The sequence below is a fragment of the Ochotona curzoniae genome, unplaced genomic scaffold (genome assembly GCF_017591425.1).
Source record: "Ochotona curzoniae isolate NIBS_2020 unplaced genomic scaffold, NIBS_Ocur_1.0 contig_4514, whole genome shotgun sequence".
Taxonomy (NCBI): domain Eukaryota; kingdom Metazoa; phylum Chordata; class Mammalia; order Lagomorpha; family Ochotonidae; genus Ochotona; species Ochotona curzoniae.
Window position 1 is genome coordinate 5490692 of NW_024466312.1, and position 11985 is coordinate 5502676.

The 11985-nt window shown below is 52.6% G+C and overlaps 2 protein-coding genes across 6 annotated transcripts; one reads left to right on the plus strand and one right to left on the minus strand.

Moving 5' to 3' along the window:
* Nucleotides 1-217: 217 nt before the first annotated feature.
* On the plus strand, nt 218-3985 carry LOC121160589 (mitochondrial chaperone BCS1). Of its 4 annotated transcripts, none has more exons than XM_040986519.1 (8): nt 218-250; nt 1293-1661; nt 1739-1878; nt 2081-2275; nt 2474-2537; nt 3030-3199; nt 3432-3549; nt 3686-3985. In XM_040986519.1, exons 2-8 carry the CDS (start codon nt 1342-1344, stop codon nt 3936-3938), a joined length of 1260 nt encoding a protein of 419 aa, XP_040842453.1. In that variant the 5' UTR covers nt 218-250; nt 1293-1341; the 3' UTR covers nt 3939-3985. The 4 variants fall into 4 exon arrangements, with proteins under 4 accessions (XP_040842453.1, XP_040842454.1, XP_040842455.1 ...); XM_040986518.1 differs by having other exon boundaries at nt 228-381; XM_040986520.1 differs by lacking the exon at nt 1293-1661.
* Nucleotides 3986-4385: 400 nt separating this feature from the next.
* RNF25 (ring finger protein 25) lies at nt 4386-11943 on the minus strand. Of its 2 annotated transcripts, none has more exons than XM_040986523.1 (10): nt 11872-11943; nt 8449-8523; nt 8099-8201; nt 7944-8011; nt 7780-7849; nt 6230-6301; nt 6001-6138; nt 5590-5679; nt 5217-5351; nt 4386-5029 (listed from the first exon to the last, which is right to left on the minus strand). In XM_040986523.1, exons 1-10 carry the CDS (start codon nt 11910-11912, stop codon nt 4466-4468), a joined length of 1356 nt encoding a protein of 451 aa, XP_040842457.1. In that variant the 5' UTR covers nt 11913-11943; the 3' UTR covers nt 4386-4465. The 2 variants fall into 2 exon arrangements, with proteins under 2 accessions (XP_040842457.1, XP_040842456.1); XM_040986522.1 differs by having other exon boundaries at nt 5590-5682.
* Between the last annotated feature and the right edge of the window lie 42 nt (nt 11944-11985).

Sequence of the window (11985 nt, forward strand, 5' to 3'; positions counted from 1 at the left end):
TCTGGGACATGGAACCTGTAGAGGCACCTCTCTGTCTCCCCCTTGGCGGCTGGCTGGGGACTCTATGGTTGTCTCTATGGTCCCCCAACCCGCAAGCCCCTGGCAAATCATGGAGAGTTGTGGGGCAGAGTGCCACGAGCTTGGTGGGTGTGGCGGGAAGTGCTTGAACGCACTCGAGGGGGCGGGGCCGCGCCGCCCTCCGGCACAGTGGGGCATTACCATCGAGACGGAAGCCTAGAGAGTCCCGGCGGTAAGGGGGCGGAGTGAAGAATTATTCCAAACCACGCTGCTCGGGTGTGCGGGCGTTCTGGAAGGAGACTTTTGGGTGTCTGGCAAGGACCGGGAGCAGGGAGAGCGTTGTCTGTGGCCTTGCATGCATAGGTATTTTGGGGCTTTGTGGATTCCGCTCTAGGCCCTCGGCCGAGGTCCTTGCCCTCAGCTCACCCCCTGCACGTCGGGCGTGGGCCAGGTTGCGCCCTAGGGAGAGGGCAAAAGGATCGGTGGAGAGAGACGCTACATAGAAGTTGGCCTGTGTGTGTGCCTTGGGATCTTACTGTGTACAGTGGGAACCGGTTACGCCTTACTCGGGAAACGGGTGGTGGTTGAAAGGTTCCGGGAGGTATTAGCAGATGGACTGAATTTCAGTTGCAGAGAGTGGAAGGACTAGAGGATGGGCATTCCGAGGCGAGAGAACTGCAGGGACAAGGCGGTGGGAGTTGGACTGCATGCGTGTTGACCCTTCAGTATTAAGAGCTAAATCGTAAAAGGTAGATGGGTGCCAGGTGTCGTAGATAGTCTCAGATACAGGCTGAGGAGTTTCCCAATGCAGTCAACCATTGGAGGTGATGCAGTAGGAGCGGACACCTGTGCCGGTAATTTGTTGGTGCCTTGAGATTGTCTCAAGAACTTTCATTTTAAAAGGGACAGTTTAGGTGGGAGATGATAAAAGGTTAACCCGGACATTTGGAAAGTGAGCACTTTAAGAGGGACCGTATTTGAACATGACCTTTGATTACAAGGGATTGCTGTGGGTCAGTGGCAGAGCCCTGCCGGTGGAACCCCTTTCTAAACCAGCTGGAACCAGGCAAGATCTTCTAGCCAGAAGGATGTCGAGGGCACATTGAGAGAGTGGCTTTGGAATTTCAGCCAGGAAAGGGAGTGTTGAAATCCTCTGTAGTGCCGATCCATACTTCCTGCTTCCCTTTGGGTGGCTGGGGACTCCAGTGTCAGCTTCTGCCTCATCTTGTGCTCTGTCCTGCTCTGCTCCCACTCCTCTCCCCTTCCTCCTCTAGGTTTTGATCATGCCTCAAGGCCCGTAAGGTTCACTGTTGCTCTTTCAAGATGCCACTCTCGGACTTCATCCTGGCCCTGAAGGACAATCCCTACTTTGGGGCTGGGTTTGGGCTGGTGGGCGTGGGCACAGCCCTGGCCCTGGCCCGGAAGGGTGCTCAGCTGGGCCTGGTGGCGTTCCGACGCCATTACATGATCACACTGGAAGTCCCTGCCCGAGACAGGAGCTATGGCTGGCTGCTCAGCTGGCTCACCCGTCACAGTACCCGCACCCAGCACCTCAGTGTCGAGACGTCGTACCTCCAGCACGAGAGTGGACGCATCTCCACCAAATTCGAATTCATCCCCAGCCCTGGAAACCATTTCATCTGGTAAGGGTGCTGGTTTTGGAGGAGGGTCGTTGGAGAGCGGGGTTTGGCCCACTTGCTCACATCTGTTTTTCCTTCAGGTATCAGGGGAAATGGATCCGCGTGGAAAGGAGCCGGGAGATGCAGATGATAGACCTGCAGACGGGGACTCCATGGGAGTCTGTCACCTTCACAGCCCTGGGCACTGACCGCAAGGTTTTCTTCAACATCCTGGAGGAAGGTGTGGGATGGTACAGGTGACCTTCATAAGGAGATCGCATGGGTGGGGACGTTTGACATCAGCTGGGGCAATTTGGAGATGAGAGTAAGGTTTAATAAGAGAGTAAGGTCTGAATGCATTTTGGCAGCTTTCCATAGCTCTAACTGAACAATCTACAGTCTTAAAGGGAATTCGTGGCTTTGCCTTGTCTCTTCACTCCCAGCCCGAGAACTTGCCCTGCAACAGGAGGAAGGCAAGACAGTCATGTACACAGCTGTGGGCTCCGAATGGCGTGCCTTTGGCTACCCGCGCCGCCGCCGGCCATTGAATTCTGTGGTTCTCCAACAAGGTCTGGCAGACCGAATTGTGAAAGACGTGCGGGAATTCATTGATAACCCCCAGTGGTACATTGACAGAGGTGAGAAGTGGCTGGGCTCTTGCCCAATGGGATAATATAAAACTGTACTTCGATCCTCAGATGAAGCGGGAAGCAGCATTGTTTGCATGGGTTGAGGTTGTCCCACAGCAAGGCTGGGGTCAGGGCTGGGAATGACTGGACATCTAGGGCAGGGGATGACTGCATTTTAGGTCCTGACCCTCATGGCTGTATCCCTAGGCATTCCCTATAGACGCGGTTACCTGCTTCATGGCCCTCCTGGTTGTGGAAAGAGCAGTTTTATGTGAGTAGTCAATTTTCTCTATACTCTGCACACCTTTGCCTTTTTGGGGAAAAGCTGGGCTGAAGGTGGGAGGGGTAAGGAGGGCAATGAACCTGGTGTCCAGGGGCCAGGATAAACTTGAGATATAAGGGGCTGGCACAGATATGACCTGCTGTGCTTATGGGTGTTAGCTTAGAGCCTTGGGTCCCTGCACCCACATGGAAGACCTGGAGGAAAAGCTCCTGACTCCCAGCTTGGAATCAGCTCAGCTTTTGCCATTGTAGCCACTTGGGGAGTGAGCCATTGGATGGGGGAATCATTCTGTCTTTGCCTGTTACTCTTTCAAGTAAAATAATCTTTCAAAATCAGCCCAAGACATAGATCACCATGGTGGGTGGTGGACGAGTTAGGTCTCTAAGGAGACGCTTCTCCTAGGACTGTGTGCCAAGAGCCTTGGGTCCCAGGGAGAGTTCTAGGGTGACCCACCCCTCCTGTCATCCCCCTTCCCCGCAGCACAGCCCTGGCTGGGGAGCTGGAGTACAGCATCTGCCTGTTGAGTCTCACTGACCCTAGCCTCTCAGATGACCGGCTCAATTACCTGCTGAGTGTGGCCCCGCAGCAGAGCCTGGTGCTCCTGGAGGATGTGGACGCTGCCTTCCTCAGTCGAGACCTGGCTGCAGAGAGTAAGTGCAGGCCGCTGCAGGGCAGGAACTAGACTGCGTGAGGTACCAAAGGAACTGCGGTTTAGTTGGACAAGGTGGACGCCCAGAGAGGGCCGCTGGAGGATGAGGATGCCTGCCACGGGGACCCCCTCCTGGAGGTCTAGCTCTGTGGGGGAATGTGCAGGGAGAAGAAGCAATGCTGACACTGAGCAGGGCTACAATCACTTGTTTCTTGATCTCTGCCTTCCTCCAGACCCAGTCAAGTACCAGGGCCTTGGCCGCCTCACCTTCAGTGGACTTCTCAATGCCCTGGACGGTGTTGCTTCCACGGAAGCCCGTATTGTGTTCATGACCACCAATCACATGGACAGGTAACGGGGGCAGGGGACACTGAGCCTGGGGGGCATGACTCTACCTTTAGTTCCTCGGGAGGGTCAACAAGTAGACCATTCTTTGAGGGCAGGAGATGGAATAGCCTGTGACCCTGCTTCCCCTGCCTTCTCTTAGACTGGATCCTGCGCTTATCCGCCCTGGACGAGTGGACCTGAAGGAGTACGTGGGCTACTGTTCTCACTGGCAGCTGACCCAGATGTTCCAGAGGTTCTATCCAGGGCAGGCACCTTCCTTGGCTGAGACCTTTGCAGAACGTGTCCTCAAAGTGACAAACCAGATCAGTCCTGCGCAGGTGCAGGGTTACTTCATGCTGTATAAAAATGATCCTACAGGGGCGCTCCACAGTACTGAGACTCTGAGGAGGTGATGGCCTGGGCTGTGTGCAGCCCCCAGGATCTCAATAAACACATGCCATGCTCCCTCTGATCTGTGACCTCCCCTGCTCCTTCGTTGGATTGTTTCCTGTGAAAGCAGCAGCTGTAGTCAGAGATGCCTACAGGACTCAATCAGGCCGCTGCACGGACAAATGACGGAGACTCAGGTTCATATGGGCACGCACTCCATAATCCAAGGGCATTCAGATTAAATACACATGTAACAGTGAGTGGTCTCTTCCCATGTGTTGATCACTAGTGACGTATCAACCTCACTAGTGGGTATTCCCTAAAACCTGCTGTTCTAGGTGGTGGAATGTTGAACTCTCTACCCAGAAACTCTTGGCAGGACAGACTTTAGAACTAAGTTAGGAGCCACTTGCCACAGCCCAGGCTTGCTAAGAACGTGGAAGAGTCATATTCCATAGGCTAGGCACTGCTGAGCAAAGAAAGCCAAACAAGGCCCAATCTCTTTATTGTGTCCCTCCCGTCCCCAAGTCCCTGTCCCCTTCCAGTACTGCTAGGAACCATGCTCAGATTCCAGGCTCACGGGTTCCCTTCGAGAACCAGTGCGGTGTGCGCCTCGGCCCCGCGGTGGGCGGGGGTAGGAAGAGCTTGGTGTCCGGCCTTTGGAGCGCTCACAGCGGGCACAGTCCCGAGTCCTGCGGGACGTAGCACCCTGCCAGCTGCCAGGCCCCTTCTCCTGGGGAGGACCTTGAACCCCTTGGCTATGGGGTTCTGGCTTTAGGTCCATGGGTTCCTTGAGGGACCCTTCAGGAAGTGATAGTTCCTGTGTGTCTTTGGTACCTTTGGGGACGCAGCACTCCCCTCCCTTCAGGTGTTTCTGATCCTGCTGTCGCCAGGGGCCTCGACTGGGCCGGGAAACATCTAGCATGGCTTTCTGCGTCTCACCCAACCTCTGGTTTGGCTTGGCCCCTGGAATCTTCTCACACACATACTGTGTGGCCACTGGCAAGAGGGGCGGGGCAGCTGGTGAGGCAGGCTGTTCTGTGGCTAGGGCACCAGTTGGGTGGGATCCTCCAGAGACTTCTTCAGCTGACTCTGGTTCCAAGGGGGCAGGAGGCTGGAGAGAAGCAGTGAGAGGCAGGTGCTGGAAGTAGGGACTGCAGGCTGTTCCTGCCACCAGCAGCCACCTGCCATTGGCTGGTGACCCCCCCTGGAGAGGACACTGCCCACCCGAGAGCTGCAGCACAGCAGCATTTGTAGGAAAGGTGGCACTGCCTGGAGGACAAGTGGCCGACCTCTCTCACCTGCTGAAGGCTGATGAAGTAGCGGTTCCGCTCGGCCTCAAGGTCAATGATGCCACCCCGCTCCTGCTGCCTCTGATAGAGGCGTTTGAGCTCTTCCTGCTGCCGTAAGCTCTCTGTACTGGGCTGGTACAACTCCTGGAGGGAGGAGAGCGAGCAGGGGGCAGCACACTGCAACCCCTCTTGTTCCCAGCTGCCTCAGGCGACCCACGCAGTGTTCTTGGTTTTGGCCTCACACATCCAGGCTCCCAGTAGGAGCTATGGCTTTGCACACAGTCAAGTTCAGTTCCAGAAACCCCATTTAACTGAGAAGCCATTTTCCCCTCTTGAGCGAATGCCCTTATGCCTGGCTTTCAGTAGAAGGAAACCCCCTTACCATGGGCTGTTGGGGCTCAGGAGCTGCTTGAAGAGTGGCAAGGTCATACACAAGGGGCTCTCTGCACACCGGACACTGCACACCGACTGCCTTCTGAAAGAAGAGGAATCACAGGCCTGCTTCATGGCTCGGCACCCTGGGCGCCAAGCCACGAGCCAGTCTTGTCTGCACAGGGCTGAGTCTGAAGGGTAAGGAAAACGTGTTCAGCAGGGAGTGGGGACAGAGCGGGAGAATCCTAACTGAAGGCCTGGGAACTCCTCACAACTTCAAGTTTTATGGATGTGGCTTTGGGGCAGAGGTAAATTTCATTCATCTCAAAGGTGGCTAGGATGTCTTAAGGGAAGAGCTACTGCAGGGGAGGAGTGGGAAAGACTGCAAATCCCCAGGTGCACAGGGGCCAGGGAGGCACACCTGCTTGGCCACAGCATGCTGCCGTTCCTGCTCCTGGCCTTGCGTCTTCAGCTCTTGTTCCATGTGCTGGATGTAGCGGGCGAGGCAGTGGCAGTGGAAGTAGTGGTAACAGGCTGTCTTGGTGAAGGCCTCCTTCTCCTGCAGCAGGGAGGAGCGGAAAGGGCCCTGTGCCTCTGAGCTCTACCTCTTGGACCCTCATCTGCCCTCGGCTTCCAACTGAGAGACCCACCTGGAAACCATAGAGGCAGATGACGCACTGGCCATGCGGGATGTTGTTATCTGTGAGAATGTCCTTCCCTTTCTGGCAGGAGAGAAAACACTTTTCAGACAGGGAGGTGCAGGCAGAAACTGGGAGCCCAGCCTATCTATCATCCAGGAACCACTGGCTACACTTGGCTCCCAGCAAGCCACTTTGTTTCCTTGTCTTCAAGTGGGTCCGTCTCGAAGATGCTCTAACTTGGAATCAGCCCTTATCCATGTCCCACCTCCTCCCCTGAGATTTGAATTTCCTGGCTTTCAAAATCCAACTTAATTGGTTCCCCTCTCTTTAAGTCCCTCTTATTGTATCCTGGAGATGAAAATACATCTTGGAGAGAAAAAAAATTTGCTTAAAGCTCGTCTCCTGAGAGGCCTTATTAACCCCTTTGGAACCCAGCTTTGTTCTGGGGTTGGCACTGAGACAAAGTCAAGGCATAGCCCATCCAATGGATGGAAATTCCAAAAGCATCAAGTAAGTTTGTGAAGTACACACTGGTATAGCTAATACTCTAGAATTATGCCAAGTTCAAAGCTGCCTTGTGGAGGCCTGACCTAGGAGTGCCACAGTTGGTCTACAATGCCTATTTGCTCTGACTCCAAGTACCCGCCTGCATTCTATTTTTGGTCCTTTCTCTTAAAAATTCTAAGTAGAAGAAAACAAAGCCAAACTTGCATGTTTAAAATTGTAAACAAAATTTCTCTGTGAGTACCCCTGGGTCACTTTAATTGGGTTACTCCACAGTCAGGATATAAAGTCAAGAGGAAAGCAGTCATGACTTTCTCTAGTCAGTCCCAATGCCAGGCTAGTCTTCACATGTTCATTTATGGCTTAAGACTGCCCTCACCATGGCAAGAGCCCTATATTTTGCCACTTTCAGTTGCCAGTGCCAACAGAACAAGAAATGTACTAAAACAGAAATAAAATGGCAGTTAAAGAGGAAAGGAATTTTTCTGTCAAGAGGCTGGATGAAGTAACCTAAGTTACTGAACTGACATGGAATAACTTTGTTTGAAATTTAAAGAGTTCTATCCTTCTGGATTAATGTAAGCCTCACCTAACAAGGACTAAATGAATGACTCCAAATATATTTTAAGATTCTTGGGCCCAACGTGATGACTCAATGGCTAAATCCTCGCCTTGCAGGTGCCAGGATCCCATAAGGGCACCAGTTCATGCTCTGGCTGCTCCACTTCCTGTCCAGCTCTCTGTGTGTGGGCTGGGAAAGCAGAAGAGGATAGCCCAAAGCCTTGGGACCCTGTACCCATGGTGGGAGACCCAGACGAGGCTCCTGGCTTCAATTGGCTCAGCTCCAGCCATTGTGGCCTTTTGGGGAGTGAACCAGCAAATGGGAGACCTTTCTGTCTCTCTCTGTAAATCTAATCTGCCTTTCTCATAAAAAATAAACAGATATTAAAAAAAAAGAAAAAAAAAAAAGAATTCTAGGCCCGTGTTTTCCCTTGAGAGAAAACTAGTCTAGCTTGATGGGAAAACTAATTTTTCCAGGCTAGCATACCTCTTACCTCAATGAGCTCATAAAGCATAGCCGTGCCTAGCCCAGCCTTGGCCACGTGGCCCAATGCCTGGGAGATCCTGGAAGAAGAGGGCAAACCCAACATTAAGCCTGCCTCCCTCTCCAGGCAGAGCTGTAGCTCAAGGTTTCCCTACTCTGACCAGCCCAACTTACTTGTGGATCTGTTCATCCGAGAGCCCTCGGGGGTTACGAATGGAGATCTGTGGCACTTCATAGGGATACTGATGAGGAGAGTGACACGTTGTGGCGTGCTGTGGCAAAAGGGGTCCACCCCAGGGATTCCCAGCTCCCTCCCGGCAGAGCCTCACCTGTGCTGGGACCTGTAGCACCAGTGTGAAGCAGACATACTGTGAGCCCTGGTCCTCTGCGGTGGCGGGGTGCAGCGTGATAAGGATCTCCCACGGTGAAGATCTGCAGGGGCGGAGCAAGTGGAGACCCCAGAGGGTGATGCAGTAGGGGCTAAGGACTTGGGAAGACAGCTGGGAGACAGGAAAGTGGCCTGAGGCACTAAGCACCGGGCACACTTGCTTTTCATAAGATTAAAGGAAAAACCTTTTTCTGCACAGGAGAAACCACACCACACCTATGAATTGGGGCTCATCTGTGCAGAATCTACTCATTACTGAGTCCTCCTGCCTGCCCCTAGTTGAATACGTACCTGCTGCTTCCTTTAATTACTTGTAGTTCATCCAGATAGATTGATTCTAACACTTCGACTTCAGAGGGCAGGACCCTGGAGAGACCGGGAGAGAGACTGACTCACCATCACAGCCTTCCTGCCTAAGGCCCACAATACTCTCTTGTGATACTCCTTAAACCTGAGGGAAATCTGCTTCTTTTAGTTGCCAAAGTGGCCTGGTAAGGAAGCACAGGAATCAGCAGCTTACACATCACTTCCGCCAATGGCTGAGGAAACAGATTTCCAGAAGTGAAATGATAAACTAAGGTTCAAACTTCAGGCTGAATCAGAGTTCCTGACTGGCGGTTATCTCTGTGATCCAGAAAAGGCAGCCATTTATCCCGGCATCAAGCTTCCCATCACTGCTCCTATCTTTCCCTAAACTGATGGATCCAGATGCCAAAGCACTGCCAACACCGTTCCCATTATGCCTTCTCAACAACACATCACCCTGAACACAAGCCGAGGGAGTGCTCTGGCTGTGGTGGAGGAGGAGAGCCATCAGCCTTAGAGTCACAGGTCCTAACTGCTTACCAGACATGTCATCTGTAGTTAACCTCTACTCAGCCTGTTAACCATCTACCACATGCAGCTAACACTACCTACTGCAACGGAGACTGTAAGGATTAAAGGTAATGTGCTTATGTCAAATACCTTAGAGGGTCTGGGCCACAGAAGCAATGCTATGGGTGCCCAGCACAATGGCTTAACTGGCAGCACAAAGGCAGCATCCCATACGGGGGTCACTTCCTATTCTGCTTGTGGCCTGGGAAAGCAGTGGAGGACGGCCCAAGTCCTTAGAATCCTGCACCCACGTGGGAGACCCAGAGGGAGCTCCAGGCTCCTGGCTTCAGAATGGTTCAGCTCCGGTTGTTACAGCCATTTGGAGAATGAACTAGTGAATGAAGACCTTTCTCTGTGTCTCTCTCTGTAAATCTGCCTTTCAAATTAAAACAATTTTTTAAAAGAAAAAATTAGTCTATGCTTATCCTATTTGCGTAACTCTTCACCTTTCAAAGGGAAGTGAGAAGGATGCTATTAATAGAGTACCCTGGATGTATTTATGACCCTGGCAGGCTGGTGAATCTAGTTCAGCCTGTCCAGGGGAAGGGCCATGGTCCTGTGCTCAATTAGAGGACACACACTTGTAAACACTGGGACAGCTATTGTAATGACACTGAACACGATTGGTTGGTATCCACAGCACTGCCCAGGTGACAGCACCCCATAGCATCTGTGGGAGATTGCTTCCATGAGCCTCCACCTATACCAAATCCAGAGATGCTCAAGTCCCTTGTATTTACATACAACCTGTGTACATCCTCCCATATACTTTTAAAAGAGTATTTATTTTTATTGGAAAGGCAGATCTACAGAGAGGAGAGACAGAGAAGAAGATCTTTCGTCTGATGATTCACTCCCCAAGTGGCCGCAATGGCTGGAGCTGAGCCAATCTGGAGGCAGGAGCTAGGAGCTTCTTTCAGGTCTCCCACACGGGTGCAGGGTCCCAAGGCTTTGGGCCGTCCCCAACTGCTTTCCCAGGCCACAAGCAGGGAGCTGGATGGGAAGCAGGGCCACCATGATTAGAATCGGTGCCTGGGCCCAGCGTGACAGCGTAATGGTTAAGGTCCTTGCCTTAAACGTGCCAGGATCCCATATGGTCACCAGTTCTAATCCCAACAGCTCCGCTTTCCATACAGCTCCCTGCTTGTAGCCTGGGAGAACAATGGAGTATGGCCCAAAGCCTTGGGACCCTGCACCTGCATGGGAGATCTGGAAGAGCTCCTGGCTCCTGGTTCCTGGCCATTGTAGCCACATAGGGAGAAGATCTTCCTCTCTCTTCTCTCTGTACATCTGCCTTTCCAAAAAAAAAAAAAAAAAAAAAAAAAGAATTGGTGCCCATATGGGATCCTGGTGCGTGTAAGGCGAGGACTAACCACTATGCTACTGTGCCAGGCCCCATCCCATATACTTTTAATCTAGCCTATGCAGACTACATTACAATGTAAATGATAGGCAAACAGTTGTCCAACTATATTGTTTAGGAAATAGCAACAAGAAAAGGTCTGTGTGTGTTTGCTACAGATGCAGTTTGCCCCAGTATTTGTGATTGGCAGTTGCGTGAATCCCTGGATGCAGGCCCTGTGGATATGGAGGGCTGACTGTACACAGAGGCACTTTGCTTTCTTTCATTGGTTCCTTGTCATCATGCTGCTCTAACACGAATCAATATCAGTGGTTCTTTTTTTTTTTTTTAATATCTCAGGCAGAAACTTCAAAACACTAGATAGCGAGTCTCAGACCACAGAATCTGCTCTAATCTCAAGGTGCCTCTGTAGCAGTTCCCTCACTAATTTCAGGCGGTCTTCAGGAAGGTCAGCGCTGGACCAATGTAAGACTAATGGGGTATAGCCTCAGTTCGGGGCCCTTCAATCCTTTGCCCGCGTAGCTATGATTTGAGTCCTGGATGTGACATACAGGATGGCCTGATAGTTAAGGGTGGTAACAATAATAATAATAAAAAGGGGGGAAGGACTATTGCCGATTATTCTAGGGCTATAATAAGCTCTGGAGTCAGACTTGGCTCCCCAGTCAAGCTCTGTACCTTCTGCCAAAGCACTTCACTTCTGGGCTTGTCTCTACAGGTTCTCCACATGTCACAGTGATCACAGTAAAGGAGGCTGAGCAGCTTACAAATTCATCCTGACCGTCTCCACCATTCTAGGATGCAGATGCCACACCCACTTCAACACACACACACACACACACACACACACACACACACACACACCGAGACACACATGCAGCCGAGGACACTGACTCACACACACTAAGTGGCCTCGTTAGCATCCCAAGCTTCTAGGTGCACCGAACCCTCACAGTCATCCCGTTTCCAAATTCCAGGGTCTTTATAGGTCCTGGCTTCTTGCTAAGAACTAGAAGGGTGTTTTGCGTGGTCTAAAGCTTTATCCACACAATAGTCCTCACGAGAGCGGCTGGGGCTGGTGAAGGTGGCAGAGTGTTGCCTGTCACGGGCTGATCCCAGGGGCGAAGGAGGACAGAACCCGGAGAGAGCACAGGGGCAGGGAGGCGGGGAGGCCTCATGAACAGGCGTCCCTAGGGGCCCCGAGCACATGCAAGAGGATAGGATGGGACGGGGTGAGGGTATGGGAGCGGGTATCGAATCGGAGAGCAAGCGGCTCAAACTGGCCGGGCCGGCGCCCCTCCACCCTGCGGCTCCCAAGTCCCGAAGCAACCTTAAAACAAGATGTCAGCGTCTTCGCTCCCCGCCTCATCCCTTGTTCCACCCCGCACGCCCGCCCCCACGGAGGGTCTGCGGCCGCCGCGAGTCCCCCAGCCCAGAGCCAGGGGACCAACCGAAGCTCATGCCCCCAGAGTTACCAATCCTCTTCTCCAGCAGCTGTCGAAGCTGACGCCGCCATGTCGTCTCCGGCCGGCAGCCGGAACCGGAAATACCCTTGGGGAAGTCGGAGGCGGAAAAACTAAGGGGGCGGG